We start from the raw sequence: 16849 nt of genomic DNA on the forward strand, positions 1-16849 counted from the left end.
AGATAAAGCTTGGAACTTTAAGAAAAGAAGAATATATCTTAAAACTACAGTTTTGTTCTGTCTTATGGTAAAGTAGCTCAAATTGTAAAGGGGAAGACTAGACAGCCAGATGTTAACGGTAATTTAAAACAAAATAATTTCTCTTCCATACTACAAATGTGTGTGTGTGTGTGTAACTCATGTCATAGCAAATACTGGCATCTGGCTAATATGAAAGGATCATTAGTGAATTTATTATAGTGCTTCTGGTGTACCTTTCTTCTTAATGCTGGCTTTTTGTCTTAGTGAAGCCTTCCATGGTTAATACTCTTGTCATGTAGAAGTTTATTCCTTAAACTGACTTCTTAACAATTATAATCAAGGCAAAATCCCTTATTTAAATTATTAATGTTGAGAACAGAAACCTAGCTAGAATATTGCATTAATTTGCTGTTTCTTGATTATTGGTTATGTATCTGGATGGACAAGTCACTTAACTCTTCTAGACTTTACTTTTCCTCCCCTGTAAAATAAAGGTATTAAGTTCCCTTTATTTATATTAGCACTAACATCCTATAACTCAGTAGCATTTAATGTGACATTTGTTTATGGCTCGAGGGACCCATTTTGCCTCAACTATTGAATTAGTGAAGAACCATTAGAAAATACATTGAGTTGTGTTTCTACTTCTTTTGTTAGCTGTTACCACTGATTCGAACTGAGTTGTTCCCCATGTTTTGGGGTGTCATAAGAAAATATTCATATCCCAGCCTTTCCCTGTAACAAGGTCAGTCTTATTCATTATTTCCTCATGTTGGCAGCTGTGGTGGTGTAGGAACTTAAACCACAGACACAGTGCAACTATACACACCATTTGTCACGACAGTGATTGCCCTCCTGTCACAGGGACTTACTGGGCACCCTTGAGCATTTGCATTTGGGCTATATAAACTTAGCACCACAGCCAGTGCCGCAGCCACCTCCCACGTCACATTGTTGCTTTTTATCTGAAAGGAGGCAGCATAGAAAATGCTTGTAGACTGAGTATAGCACAGTTGTTGCCACATACAGAAATTAAGCAGTATTACATACAGTCTGTTTTGCTGAATAGGATATTATTTTTACCAGTTTAATTTAACATAAATTTTCATAAAGTTATATCATGTCAGTTCCCTTCTTTATGTGAAAAATAATTACCTGTGTTTTTATTTTAGCCTAAAACCAGGGGTAGGGATTTGGGGGAGGGTATTTTAAAGATACGTGATTAGAAAATACTTAATGAGGTTCATCTAAAAATTGAGATTTTCTGATCTCAGGTATTCCTTCTAACTCCTTATAAATCTTCATTGTAAACAAAAGAATTACAAAAGCATTATGGAGCCTTTCCAAGGTTTATATTGCCTTCAAATAGTTCCCTGCTTAATCAGGTAATAGCTGTGAAAGTATAATAAACCAGTAACATAAGAGAATTCAAGGGAATGATATCAATACAGATAACATAAATGGAGAATGAAAAATGAAAAGTTGTTTTATACAGCTTTAGGGGTTCTAGAAGCTCCTACATGTTATAGTTTATACTAAAATTAAGCACCTAAAACTACTAGCTTTATGTTCTTGTATCTTTTTTGATACAGTAGTTTAGATACAGTGTTTAGAAGGCCTAACTTCTGCTTCTATGTAGTTGTTGAGTTGAGGGTTTTTTGGTCCTTTATGGCAGGGAAGTATAAGAAGGACCTCTTTTAAGAAAGACTCATATTACATTGTTGCACAATTCTGTGACCGTAATGAACTACGGGAGGTGGGGGTGGGAGGGGTGGGGAGAGTGACAAATTCAGAGATTTCAGAAATACCAGTTAACATGCACCAACTAAGTGGAAGAAGTGTGTCTCTTTTGGACCTGAACCAACCACTGCTTGTCAGGAGAATCCCTGAGCACCCTCCACTGCACCCTTCCCCGGGGTGCTTGGGTTTCGTTGTAGAAATCTGTCATCTCCTGGCTGTTGAACCACGATCCGGCAGAGCGGCCCACAGCCACAGAGCTGCTCAGGAGCGAACTGCTGCCTCCGCCCCAGATGGAGGAGTCGGAGCTGCACGAGGTGCTGCACCGCACCCTGGCCAATGTGGGCGGGAAGGCCTACCGCACGGTGATGGCCCAGACCTTCTCCCAGCGCATCTCCCCCGCCGTCGATTACACCTACGACAGCGACATACTGAAGGTGGGCCTGAGCCGCGCCTCGAAAGAGCTTCACGTGGTCCACAAAAGGGTGGAGTCACTTCCTCGATTTTCATGCAGTCCTCTAATGCCTCCAACATAAGTTCTTTTTTTTCTAATTGAACTGCAGTTGATGTACAAAGTTGTGTTAGTTTCAGGTGTACTGCAAAGTGATTCATATGGATATTTATGATTCTTTTTTTCAGATTCTTTTCCATTATAGGTTATTATAAGATATTGAATATAGTTCCCTGTGCTATATAGTAGGTCCTTCTCCAACATAAGCTCTTAACCTGAGGTCTGTATATGCAAAATGTGTGCATATGCATTATTCCAGGAAGAGCCACACTTTTTTTAATCACTTAACTTGAAGGAGTTCCTGACCCACCGCCTACTACAGAGATTAAGAAGCGGTGCTTTTAGAGACTGAGCCCTGGCCCAGCCGCCCAGTGCCAAAAATACCCAGCCAGCTCAGATCCAGATCCGGTAGCCAGTAGCTCCCAATGGTGGCTGCACGTCAAAGTCACCTGTGAGGCCCTTTGACAATACAGAGGCTCAGGCCTTACATCCGATCTAGTGACTTGGAATCTAAGTGGGAGGCGCTTCAAGAATCTCAGAGCTCCCAGGTGGTTTCTGAAGCACAGGCAGGTTTAACATTCAACATCGATGTTCAACATAACATTCAAATGCCTTCAACATTTTCTTGTTTAAAAACAAAAACGGTCTGAAACAGTATAGCAAAATGTTAAAATTTGATAAAGTTGGGTGAGTGAATAACATATATTTGTTATATTCTATGTCTCTGTATGCTTAAAATAGAATTTAAAAGAGTAGTAGAGAAAGCAGTGGTAAGGTTTGTGGAAAATCAGTACAGATTTCAGGGGCCAGTTTGTCCTTGCTGGCAATATTAGACATTTGCAGGATTATGGCTGACTTTTTAATTTTGCGGTTTTTTGCTTATCTATTATTTCTAAATTTTCTATAGTGAAATAGTACTACTTTTATAATACGAAACAAATGAAAAAGACAGTTATTTACAAAATACACAAAGGCCTTGAAGCTTTCAAGAGGCCCACTATGAATTACCTTAGAATATGGGAGGGGGTTTGATGCTGTTAGGTGTTTGACTGCTACAGTATCCCTGAAAGTCCTCGGGGAGAATTGTGTAGTACTATATGACTGGCTCTCTCTGAAAGACATACATCAACGTAAGAGCTTGGACTTTAAACCTAGGCAGCCTTCCTAAAGCAGGACATGTTGCAAGACATGTGGTTTCTTCTCTCCTGAATATGTTCAAAAGGGGAATGACTTGTTGAGACCTCTTTTTGATCTTGGGAATAAGCAATGTAATGCCTACTGCAAGCCACAGAAAAGTATGGTAGGGGATCCCTTTGATTAGGCTTTGATGACATTTTAATTGGTCATATCTTAGGGCAGCTTCTCCATCCGTACAGCCAAGATACAGCAACACGTGGGTGAAACCATTATCCGCATCTTCAAAAGACATGGTATGTCCTTTTTAAAAAATTATGTGCCTTCTCAAAAGATGTTTTGTTTCCTCATCAGAAAGTACTATGAATGGATTTGGGTGCAACCATATTTTACTTTTTAAATTCAGTTCTAAGTTGTTGACACCTGTGAAATTTAAGCTTATTTTTATAATTCAGCTTGCTGAGGAGAAACACATTTGAATATTACCACCTTGCTGCTAAAATACAGTTGGTTTGTGGAGTCAGAAATAGGACTGAATTAACAAACTTAACCTTAGGTGAGCTTTCCATTTAGAGAATTGAAGATAAACTGCTTTCAGTGGTCCCAGTAGCAGATTACTCAACTGTCAGGTCTGTGTTCATTTTAAGTTGCGTGTGGAAAGAACGAGAACCTGATGATTAGTTATTTTTTCTCATTTGGTGTAGGAGCTGTCCAATTGTGTACCCCACTGCTGCTTCCCCGAAATAGGCAAATATACGAGCACAATGAAGCTGCCTTATTCATGGACCACAGCGGGATGCTGGTGATGCTTCCTTTCGACCTGCGGGTGAGGCTGGGAACACTCTGTTGACAGCGCGCGTGCCATGCCTGGTCCCAGGGGTGGCACCTGTATTAAAGGATGACCCCCACCATCCCCCCCTAGGCTTATATTCTTAACGTCACCTTTAGGAAACATAATCTTAAAGGAGTTATCAGGGTGAGAGCATTATGGGAATTTGGTAAACATTTGACCCTGTGTACATCCACCTTAGTGCTTGTGACCCTAGAAACCTGAGCCCTGTATTGCAGGTGCCAGGTCTGCATGTCAGTGTTGAGCTTCGCCAGGTGACCACAGCAGGCTAACCTGGCCAACTTAGACACATAAATGGAGTTTTTTTCTTTGTTTATTGGCTAGGTCTTCAGTAACTTTCTAACATGTTAATGTCTAGAACAATTAAATTCTTGTAACAGCAAGCATCTCTGTTAATTATGTGTGAATTTTGCTCATGCTTACTTTCTTATCCCCAGGGTTCCCTTTTGACAGCCATACTCTTACCAGTTGATCACTCACATGGTGTTGGCTGCTAACAAGCCCATCTGTACTGTACATGCATGTAACAGACAAGAGGTTAATACCCCTAACGTACAGAAAGCACTTACAGGTAGAGAGATTAGCAAAAGCTATAACCAGGCAGTTCTCCGAAGAGAAAATGCACAGGGCTGGTAAACTTCTAAAGGATGGCCAGCCTCACTAATAAGGAAATGCAAAGCAAAGGTATCTGAACTTCACCCATCAGACTGTTAAAAATATTTAATTGTCCACGGATGACAAGGGTTCCATGGGTACTTTCATATGTTGCTGATGGGAATGTAAGTTGCTAAACCTTTAGAAAAATAATCGGAAAGTATTTAATAAAATAAATGCACATACTATACCCTTTAAGCTAGCAATCCCACTTTGAGAGATTTACTTAAAGAAATAACACATCAGTATACTAACATTAAAAGGATGTCCATTGACAGTTTATCATAGTGGTCAAAAACTAAAAACTGCATGTTCATCAATAGGAAAATGGTTGAATAATTTATTATGGAATATTAAGGAGGTAAAAGATCAAAATACATATATATTTAGATAGATCCATATCTATATTTGATCTGTAGAAACGTCCATGGTATATTGTTAGCTGAAAAGAAGTATGTTTCAAAGGAACTCTAATATGATTCCATTTTTATTATATAGAGAAAGAAAAAAGTTTAAAAAAGCACAACTGAGCGTGTGAATAAGGTGCACTGTGTGTTTGCATGTACCCAGTATGTGTGAGGTGAATACATGTTCCCACATGCGTGTGAACAAAGTCACATACTAGTTTGTTTGTATCACCAGAGTGAAGTGTCAAAGACTCGAACTTTTGACTGTATTTCTCTGGAGGGAGGTCTGGAATCAGGGCATTGTCTTTTTTGTGTATCTATGTTTTGTTTTATGGTTTAAGAAGAAATTCCTTCCATACCCTCAGATTTAGTTTTTCTTTTATAGTAAGTCAGGTGATTTGGGATTATTTTGAGTGAGAGGTAAGTAGGTAGCATATCAGACACTTGGGCTCTGTTGAAGAAAGGATAGAAGGGCAAACCTTTACATAGCTATACTTAAAACTGGCTGCTTCTTCTCTAGACATTAGGACACTAAAATGCAGATTTTTAAAACATCAGCTCTCTTTCTGTGAGCTGATATATTCAGTCCCCCAAAATAAAAAGTAATTGCCCTTTGAGAATTTGACCCATTGATTAATGATATCCTGTCAGATCTCTTGAGGCAATCTGATAATGGTTTTATAAGTTGTGGTGATTATCAGTGAGTGGTTATTAAGAATTTCTTCTGTAAGATCTACAGGAAAGTCAGGAAATTCACCATAAGAGGTAATACCCAGGCTTCCCTGGTGGCGCAGTGGTTAAGAATCTGCCTGCCAATGCAGGGGACACGGGTTCAAGCCCTAGTCCAGGAAGATTCCACATGCCTCGGAGCAACTAAGCCCGCGTGCCACAACTACTGAAGCCCACAACTAGAGAAGCCACCGCAATGAGAAGCCTGTGCACTGCAACGAAGAGTAGCCCCTGCTCACCGCAACTAGAGAAAGCCCATGCGCAGCAACAAAGACTCGACTCAGACAAAAATAAATAAATTTATTTTTTAAAAAAAAGAGGTAATACCCATGTTGATTGCATTATTATAAGTGACACTTAAAAAAATTCACAGATAATCAAATAACTTGCACAGACTTTAATTTGGCATAATAAAAAATTTAGCAGAGTGTGTTTAATAGTGATTTTTTCTCAAATTCAAAAACCTAAGAAATGCACAGTGAATAAGGTTGGAGGTACATCCAGCAGTGCGGTCGGCTGCTGACTGACCAACTCAGGAACATCCCAAGGGGTGTGAATGGCAAGCAGTGCACAGCTTTGTGAATATTCTACACACCAGTGAATTGTAAACTTTAGAAGAGAGAACTCTGTGGTGAGTTACAGCTCAAAGCTGTTATTTAAAAAACGAAAGGTAGGGGCTTCCCTGGTGGCACAGTGGTTGAGAGTCCGCCTGCTGATGCAGGGGACAGGGGTTCGTGCCCTGGTCCGGGAAGATCCCACATGCCGCGGAGCGGCTAGGCCCATGAGCCATGGCCGCTGAGCCTGCGCGTCTGGAGCCTGTGCTCTGCAACGGGAGAGGCCACAACAGTGAGAGGCCCACGTACCGCAAAAAAAAAAAAAAAAAAGGTGGTTGGCACATCTTGATATTGACCTTTGAAACTTTATTTTTCAGGTTCCTTTTGCAAGATACGTGGCAAGAAATAATATCTTGAATTTAAAACGGTAAGAAGCAATGGGGGTTCATTTGGGGGATGTGGGAAAGAAACCAAGGGAGAATGTTTCATCTTCTGTGATCCTTACACAGTAAAGAATTTGGAGTTTAAAGTACTGAGCTTGGAAAATGGTCAAAAAGCCCAGTCCCAGTACCCCTTTCTATGATCAGGACTGGCAGCCTCCCCTTTGAAGGAATGTAGCAGTTGGGTAGGTACCTGAAGCTCCCACAGTCTATTCTGTGCCTTCTAAATGTCCCCAAGTCACATGACTAATTATTTTCACAACCAGTTGCTTGGAAAAACATCTGGCTGTTCTTGATCACAGATGGCCCCTTTTAAAATTTAATTGAAGGGACAAGTGGCCAATGGTCTCTGTGTGAAAACTGCCTACAAAGGTAACTGCATAAAAGCTGCTTCTGGAGAAGTGGAGTAAACCCAGCAGGAATGCTGAACGCCAAGGACCTCCAGGCACTTACTGCTGGGGAAAGGTTTGGTGTACATTCAGATACCACAGGAGTCAAACACCAAGAGCTTCATAAATTGGAGCAATATTCCTGTCAACGAGGCAGCCGACCTTGCAGCTCCTTTCCTAAACAAAATCAAAGCTCTTTACATCCTTTTATTCTCAGTTCCAAGTGAACAATTAATATTCATAGTCCTAAGGTGTGGGGATCACTGTGTAGAAAGCAAACACTTAAGATAAATTTATTTTTGTTTGTAATTTCATCTCTGTTTCAGACATTTAAAAAAAAAAAATTAAGCCCTGTAGTTTAATAGTGGCAACACTGGGAATTGGAACCTAGATCACAGGCAAGACTATTCTGGGCACATCTATCTTTATGTTTTCTTAATCATACTACTGATTAATTTTTTCACATTTGTTTATTTTATCTTATTCAACAATCTCTTACACATATTTAATTCCAGTAAGCCAGCAGTCCCCAACCTTTTTGGCACCAGGAACCGGTCTCATAGAAGACAGTTTTTCCACGGACAGTGGGGGGGGGTGGTGATGGGGGTGATGGTTCAGGCGGTAATGTGAGCAACGGGGAGCGGCAGATGAAGCTTCGCTCGCCCGCCCGCCGCTCACCTCCTGCTGTGCCGCCCGGCTGGGGACCCCTGCAGTAAGCAATGACCTTAGAAACGCGGGTTTCTCTCTCCAGGTACTGCATAGAACGCGTGTTCAGACCTCGCAAATTAGACCGATTTCATCCCAAAGAACTTCTGGAATGTGCGTTTGATATCGTCACCTCTACCACCAACAGCTCTCTGCCCACCGCTGAAATCATCTACACCATCTATGAAATCATCCAGGAGTTTCCAGCACTTCAGGTTCCTTCCCATATCCTAACATCCCAAGGTTATCCCGCTAGATAGAGTCCTCTGCCGAGTGCCTTGGGAAAGCCGCGAACTGCTCCTCAGATGGTGCTGGCGGTGAATCACATTGTTACTCAAGTCCCTGGGAAAGTCTGATGTAGCTTTTGAGACTTGTCTCAAGCTCTTACCTCTGCCTTGACCAGAACGGGTTTTGTTTTTGTCTCTTTGGTTGGGGGGAGGGTGTTGTTTCTCCATCCATTCTTCCAAAATTTGAGGAATTAGCCTAAGATTCCTAGGATGCTTTGAGCATGTTGAGAACCCTCAGCTCCCTCCTACACCCAGGCTCTTAACAACCATTCACTTTGCATAGTCTCTGTGGACTACCCAGCCAGTGGAGGCTGCTGTGAGCACAGTGGTGGCTCTCCTCCGCCTTTCCTCTGCATCCCACACACACGCCCTGTTCACCCCACCACAGTGAACACCCGTCAGTCACGGCGTGCCCCTGTCCAGAAGGACCTCTCTATCCAGCTACGGTTGGGGCCCTTTCTCCCACTGCATCTGGCTCAGCACACGGCTCGCTACCCTGCAGATGCTCACTGACTGACTTGTGTGCTTATATTCCACCAGCCGGGCTTATAGGTCAGTCACTATTGAACCAGGTCCTCTCCCTCTTTGAAATCTGTGTCAGCTCGCTCAGGCTTTTAAACATAGCTGGAGACCAAAGTATTTCCGATGCGTATAATAAAGTATTAAATTATATTATACTCTGACCACAATAGTGCAAGAAGAATGTATATGAAAAAGTAAACTAGAAGGCAATATGCTAAAATTCAGTCCTTCCGTTGTGTCAGGTTGGTAAATTGGTGATAAGATTCTAGATTTGGTCATGTGCGTGTATTGCTTTTATAATGACGATAATAATAATTCCTCTATCCTAGGAAAGAAACTACAGTATTTACTTGAACCATACCATGTTACTGAAAGCAATACTCTTACACTGTGGGATCCCAGAAGATAAACTCAATCAAGTCTATGTTATTCTGTATGATGCTGTGGTAAGCATTTAATTACTTTGAGTTGATATTGAAGGATAATAATAATAGTTCATGGGTATTTTCTTAGTGATGTAACCATGAAACTGAATTGGAACTTTTATCTCCTTCCCTTATTGCTCTAAGGTAAAAGAACCGATCGGCTTTGATTCAGTGAACAATTAACAAGTGTTGGTTGAGCTTTTATTCTGTACTAAGCCTTGTGCTACTAGTGACCTCCAGGGTGTTTTTTTAAGGGTAACTTCTGAAGATTGAATTGTCTTATTTAATTTAAAATATAATAGAGTTCTTCACTAACTAACTCTTGAGGCAAAATAATCACTGAGTAGTTGGTCCTGATACTTGCCAGTAATAATTTTTAAAAAGAGTTAACCATTACTGAACATATGCCATGCTCAATATTTATGTGCCAAGCATTGTTCTAAGCCCTTTACATGGATTAACTCGCTCTAATCTCACAAGCACTGTTACTGTCCTTTAGAGAGACCAAGAAAGGGAAGTGTTAGTTTTGAGAGTAAAAGACTTATGCCCTGCCCTTATTTCTTCCAACCTGTCTGAGCTTATCAGTAAAGTCATTTATAGACTTGGATTGGTTGAACTGGAGGAGACTGGTTTAGACCTCTCTTGGGGCCTCATTTATCACCTCCTTCCTATGGGACTAGGGCAGCATCACCTCCTGTTACTCTTCCTCATTTAGCCACATCACAGTGTTCGTTACTCTCTAGTATGTGTGCAAAGCCTGGAGGGGAAACGGTGAAAAGCTTAAATAGTATTATATATTACGGCGCCAGGATGGAATTGAATCCTTCTTATCTTTTCTAATTTCTTTTCATGTCAAATATTATTTATTATTATCCTATTTATTCTAAAGTAAGAACATCCAGGAGATTCAATAGCTAACAGTGCCAGACAGCCTATGCTTAAGGAAGGACGAGCAGGGGAAGTCCATAACGGCTTACTGTTTTCTGTACACTAAAAAGCTCAACTTGCTTTTCTTTTGTCTGCCAGGGACACATCAAGGGCCCTAACTTTACTGTTTGCTTCTTTGTGGTTCTTTTCTCCTCCCAAAGTGCTGCTGCTGTTTGGCAGGGACAGATACAACATAGTGTCAGAGAGACGCTGGCGGAAACCCCCAGGGATGGTGCAGAGGGCTTCCCATCACTCTTGTTCATATCCTACAGCCTGCCTGCCAGCGTGGGATGGCGCTCAGAGCCTGTCCACACATGGCTTTCATTAGGGGACGTGGATCAGTTGACTCCCTCCCAGCCCAACATAAGCACCCTGGTTAAGCCTGTCCACCTCTGAGTCACCTCACCATTCAGCAAGTGCAGCTCTCCCCTTATTAATTCTTTTATGTCAGGGGTATTCACATTTTAAAACAATGGTAGTTATAGTTTATGTGAATTGTGGAGGGAAAAAACGTTTTTTAATCAGAGTTAATCCATCTTTCATGATGAGGAGCCGTTTGTCCAAAATGAAGGGTTACACCTGTCAGAATTAGCCTGGAAATTGTATCTTGTTCAGGGCCAAATTTGGTGACTCTCATTGTTACCTTTTTCTGCCCCATTAGACCGAAAAGCTGACGAGGAGAGAAGTGGAAGCTAAATTTTGTAATCTGTCTTTGTCATCGAATAGTGTAAGTACATTTTAACAATGTGATTACAGCTCTCTCTGTAATTTTGTGGTACCAGAAAATGCCACCAAATTCTCGCCGCAGTAAGGCAGCAGTGCCCCCAGCTGCCTCAGATAGTTTTCCCCTTGAGTGTTGATAGGTGCCATGGCAACGTCTGGGATTAGGGGAAGAGAAGCCAGTGTCATGATCAAAGAATGCCTCTCCATGCTGCCTCTTAATGTGCTGTAATCACCCTGCTTCTCCCTGATCACCAGATCCTTCTTTCTCACGCCCCTCGTGAAGGCTGTGCTTGGTGGGGCCTCCTGCTGAGGAGACCTCATACTGCTTGGCCTCTTCTGAAACAGATGCTTCAGGACTAGTTTGAGGCACAGAGCTCTGCAAAGTCATTTGGCTGTCCACCTCCCATGCTTCCCCCCCTGCCCCCTGGTCTTCTAACACCTCAGAGCTGCATTAAAGCTCTTGCTTTTCTGGGCATTTCCTACTCCCAAAATCGTTCATTTGCTTGCATTGGCAATGAGGAAAGTCTCATGGGGTAAACAGGTTTGTCATTTCTCTCTGTAGGCATCAGGTTGGGCCCAGATGTTTGACACAGTCACCCACACTTAACTCAGTCCCTGAAAAGCAAAAGACAACAGAGATTTCTTACATTTTCCTGAATATTTATATAAGAGAAGATTTTTCTTTTTTTTTTTTTTTTTTTGCTTTCCCAGAACCCTTCTAGACCTTGGTCTGACACTCAATTACATAATCCTGTGGTGATGAGCAAAATTCACTTATGGGATAGATTAAAATATGATCGTACGGGGACTTCCCTGGTGGTCCAGTGGTTAGGACTTCGCCTTCCAATGCAGGGGCGGGGGGTGGGTGCTGGTTCGATCCCTGGTCGGGGAGCTAGGGTCCCACATGGCTTGTGGCCAAAAAACCAAAAACATAAAACAGAAGCAATATTGTAACAAATTCAATAAAGACTTAAAAATATATATATATACGTGATCGTACGCAGGCCAGGCAGAGTCATTCAGATTTTGGGACACCTACAGTGTGTCAGGCACAGTGCTAGGGATATAAAGAGGAGTCAGTTGAACAGTCCACAGACTGCTTTCAACTTCTTCATTCATATTGGCCTTTAAAAGCCATGAGGGGACCCATACAGCATGTTTCTACCCTCAGCTCTTTAAAACAACTTTCACAGGCACCGTGGTTTAAAGAAATCACTCAGATAGTTTGCAGGTTGGGAAAGTAAACCAGATACATACCACTAGGAGCTCTAGAAATTAAACCAGATTACATTTTAAATGTTAAATATTAGAGGAGATCTTAACAATTACAAAGTGACCCAAAGGCATACTTTTCTAATATGAAGAAAAGTATTTTCATAATACCCTAGATGTGTACACAGCACATAGCCTGGGCAGAAATAGTCCTGTGTATAAATGACACAAAGGATCTGCCCAAGAAACTGCCCAGTTCAGTGACTCCTTGCCCAACCAAAGGTTCAAGCCCGAAAGGTTCTTTGAACTAATGTCACATTTCAGAATATTTCACACTTGCTCATGATAGCTGCCTTGGTTGCTAAAATGTCAGCTTCTTTGCTTTTTGCTAAATCTCTACCCACTAGTCATTTGATATTAAGCATTAATTTGAAGTTGTGTGTTTGATTAGTTCAAAATGGAAAAATTAGTATCTAATATAGGCATTTGGTACTTTCATTATTTTAAAAGGGAACTCTAAGGATACTAGAAAAGGGAGGAAAAATATTGCAGGAGAGTTTCAAATATCTGGCCCAGTCTTTGCATTTTACAGATGAGGCGCCTAAGGTCCAAAGAGATACGTGACTTATCCCAAGCCACATGGAGTTAGTTGATGACAGGGTGAGAACCAAAATCTGGGGGTGTTAACTCCAGTGCTTCTGGTAGTTTATTAATGGGGTGATATAATGTTAAAATTTATTGAGAAGAAACAATTTTTTATTAAGAAGAAAAAATAATTTAAAATCAAAGATGTAATTTTAAAATTAAAAATTTTTATCTTTAATATAGTAAAGAAATTATAGATTTTAACACTTATGAATTTTTTTTAAATACAAGTGATTTATGATTATTAAACAAAGTCTTCATTCAGCTCTTTGGTTCCACGTGCCAACATACAGATGAACTAGGTTCTGCCTGCCTGTAGTCTCAAAGTAGCTATAATTTCGTTTCTTAGTTTCCACTTTAGCCCCTGGGATTCTTTTTTTCTGGTTTTATGATCATAGTTATTTCCTCTTTCACCTGCTGTGCGCCAGGGTCATTATTAGCCACTGTCCCCTCCTGGGGAAGACGAGGAGTACAGCTGGTGAGAGCTGGGATCTGGGTTGAGCTCTGAGCCAGAGAGATGGAAGAATCGGGGGCTGCCTCTAGGAGATAGTATCCAAACTGCATCTCAAGGCTACAAATAGGAGCTGTTCAAAGCGAGGACAGGGAATTCCTGGCTAATTCAGTGTAGTATTAGAACGAGTCAGACTTTGCCTTCCTGTCCCCCATTGACGTGCCTGAAGTAATGGAAATTCACGAGCATGAGGAAGGCAAAGAGGAGCAATACTGGCCTAAAAATATATAATGGAGGATCTGCTAGTACCAGGGTCTGCTCTGCTGGGGTCAGCATTTGCTGTAAGTGTGTGTGACTAAAAATTAACTCTGAGTAGGTACCTAAAGCACTTCTGCAAGGTGCTTTAGAGTTTTGGAAAAGGATAATCCTTCGTCGGGATTGTGGGAAAGATTAAAATTACCCTTGACCACAAAATCCACCCTTTCGGAGGTACAGAAGCTCTGCCATGCTCCCCTGTGTGTAGGAAACACACTGCAAAGTGAGTCTTTCTTGCCGTGGATTTTGGAAGCTAACTGTGCCTCTTTGCTTTCCAGCTGTGTCGACTCTACAAATTTATTGAGCAGAAGGGAGAGCTGCAAGATCTGACACCAACAATAAATTCATTAATAAAACAGAAAACGGGTGTTGCCCAGTTGGTGCAGTATGGCTTAAAAGATCTAGAGGAGGTTGTGGGACTGTTGAAGAAACTTGGCATAAAGTTACAGGTTTGGCAATTGTTTGATTCTGGCAGCACAGATTTGTAGCATTAATAATAGCACAAGGAGGAAATGGGTTTTATTTTGTAACTGCTAGTAAGTTTTATTTTTCCAGAAGAACGCTGCTTTCTACATTTTGGAACATTTGATATCTAGTAACAATTTTGGCTTAAATCAATTTCTTTGCAAGCATCACAATTCCTATTGTGCAGCAGTCCTTATTATGTCAGCCTCAGAGAAGTGGTTATTCTTGAAGAGAACAGAGCTTCTCTTACTTGGCAGGCTGTAGTTTAAACAGACCGCGTGCCAGATCTCACTGAATATTTTGTTTATACTAAGTAGATTGTTCTGATGCTGATGATGGAAAACGGTGTCTTCAGCATTGCACATTCTAAATCTCGAGCCCTTGACACGTTTGTATGGCATCTCCCTTGGCAGGTCTTGATCAATTTGGGCTTGGTTTACAAAGTGCAACAGCACAGCGGAATCATCTTCCAGTTTGTGGCGTTCATCAGACGGAGGCAAAGGGCTATATCTGAAATCCTTGCAGCTGGTGGCAGATATGACCTGCTGGTGAGGGCTGGCCCTGTGTTTGTTGATGTGTTCTGACTTGGTTTCATTTCTTCCTCGACTCGTTATTTTGAAATTTTTCAAAACTACAGAAAAATTGAACCACTGGTATAATTGAGCACCTATACATATTTCACCTAGGAGTAGAAATGTCTTGTGAACTACATTTGTAATGTTTTCAACTTTCATTTAAATAACTATAGGTTTACAGGATGTTGCAAAGATAGTACAGAGAGGTCTTGTATATATTTCACCCAGTTGCTTCCAAAAAGCTGGCATAACTATAATAAAATACCAAACCCAGGAAGTGGACATCCATACACTGTATGTGTCTAATTCTGTACCATTTTTATCACATGTATAGATTCCCATAACTACCACCACAACTAAGATACAGTACAAATGGAATATAGAACCTTACCTCCGTGTCCCTTACCCCATCCCCCATTTATAATTGTCTTAAATATTTCCTCAGCATACATTGAGGTCCACATCAGACAGTGTTGCGCTTTTTGCTTCCAATGTCAAACTCTGAGGAACTCAAGAAAGTCTGCTGTATTTACCCAAAATTTGGGGGTTCTGATAAGAAATCTGCTGTTATTTGAATTATTTTTCCCGTATAGGAAAGATGATTCTCACTCGATGCTTTTAAGATTTTTTTTTTGTCTGTCTTTAGTTTGAAGTTTAATTATGATGTATCTTGGCATGACTTTCTTTGGATTTGTCTTGTTTTGGATTTTCTCAGGTCCTTGAATCTATAGGTTTGTCTTTTGCTAATGTGGGTCCCCCACCAAGCCCCAGCAGATATCAGAGAAGGCTAAATGGGGAGCCAGGATTTTCATATCTGCCTGGGGGCAGTGCCCCCCACGCCCCCACCAGCAGAGTCAGTGGAGGCCAGGATCCCCGACTTCCACCCACACCCAAGCAGTAACAAGGTCCCCCCCCCTGCTGGGGCGGTGCCAGAGGAGGCTGAGTGGGAAGCTGAAACCTTCACCACTATCCAGCATAGTATCAGAGGAGGAGTGTTTCAGGCATTACTTCTTCTACAGTGTTCTCAGCTTTACCTTCTTTTTTCTCTCCTTCTAGGACACTGATGACACAAATGTTATGCTCCTGTGGTTCTGGGACATTCTGCTTTACAGTCTGTTTTCTCTGTTGTTTAGATTGATTTTTATCTTCAATTTCTCTATTTCCACTGTTATCTCCGTTTATGCTATTGGGCCAATCCAGTGAATTTTTTGTCTTCTGCTTCTTTGCTGAGACCTTCCGTTGTTTTTATTTGTTTCGAGCCTATTTATAATGCTTGTTGTAGCATTTTTATGCTGGTTGCTTTAAAATCCTTGCCAGATAATTCCAACATCTATGTCATCTTGTTAGTGCCTGTTGATTTTCTGATTCACTTTGAGATCCTGGTTCCTGTTGTGATACGTGATTTTCAGTTGTATTCCGGACATTTTGAGTCTTACGTTATGAGATTGTGGAACTTCCCTAGATCTTCTGGTTTAGGAGGTCTCCTCTGATACTGTACTGGGGGGGCGGGGCAGGGGAGGGGGTGGCATTTTGCTGCTGTCGGTTGGGGGTGAAGATCCAGGTTTCTCACTCGGCCTCCCTCTACATCCGGAGCGTGGGACGGGTGCCTTGTTACCGCTTCACACACACCTCCACTGAGAGTATAGTGGAGGGGTGGGGGCATGGGGGAGCTGGCAGGTGGCCTTGTTACCGCTGGATAGTTGTGAAGGTTCCAGCTTCCCACTCAGCCTCCTCCGGCACTGCCCCAGAGGGGAGGAGGGCCTGGTTACTTCTTGGGTGTGGGTGGAAGTCGGGGATCCTAGGGGTCCTGGTCTCCACTGACACCGCTGGGGGAAGCATTACTCTCAGGCGGATACGAAAGCCCTGGCTCCCCATTTAGTTTTCTCAGACGCCGCCCTGCTGGGACTTGGCGGGGGCCTCCTTACATCTGGGAAAGGGTGAACGTGTTGGCCCACACTCAGCCTTTGTGAGTGGGAGTGTCTGTGCTTTTTCTGTGATGTTTGACTGGAGCAGGGCAGATCTTGTCTAAAAGTTTTCTGTCTTGCTGGGTTGCCCCTTTCTTGGTCTTTTGACCAGAGACAGCAGCTTTGCCTTGGGGCTCTCTTGTTTGTTCTCCTCGGCGTTTCTGGGTTGATAGTTTCTCCAGCACCCAGTCCAGAGTATATGAGGCA

General features: G+C 41.9%; 1 protein-coding gene across 3 annotated transcripts in view; it reads left to right on the top strand.

Annotated features, from left to right (window-relative positions):
• Window positions 1-16849, top strand: part of EIF2AK4 (eukaryotic translation initiation factor 2 alpha kinase 4) — a 114187-nt gene that overhangs the window by 79703 nt on the left and 17635 nt on the right. For all 3 annotated transcript variants that reach the window (XM_067742646.1, XM_067742656.1, XM_067742665.1), the window contains 9 exons: window positions 1959-2195; window positions 3624-3699; window positions 4108-4229; window positions 6975-7024; window positions 8178-8346; window positions 9270-9386; window positions 10954-11019; window positions 13917-14087; window positions 14517-14651. In XM_067742646.1, coding sequence (XP_067598747.1) covers window positions 1959-2195; window positions 3624-3699; window positions 4108-4229; window positions 6975-7024; window positions 8178-8346; window positions 9270-9386; window positions 10954-11019; window positions 13917-14087; window positions 14517-14651 — 1143 coding nt within the window. The remainder of the gene's footprint in view (window positions 1-1958; window positions 2196-3623; window positions 3700-4107; window positions 4230-6974; window positions 7025-8177; window positions 8347-9269; window positions 9387-10953; window positions 11020-13916; window positions 14088-14516; window positions 14652-16849) is intronic.

This window comes from Pseudorca crassidens, chromosome 1 (genome assembly GCF_039906515.1).
Source record: "Pseudorca crassidens isolate mPseCra1 chromosome 1, mPseCra1.hap1, whole genome shotgun sequence".
Classification (NCBI taxonomy): Eukaryota; Metazoa; Chordata; class Mammalia; order Artiodactyla; family Delphinidae; genus Pseudorca; species Pseudorca crassidens.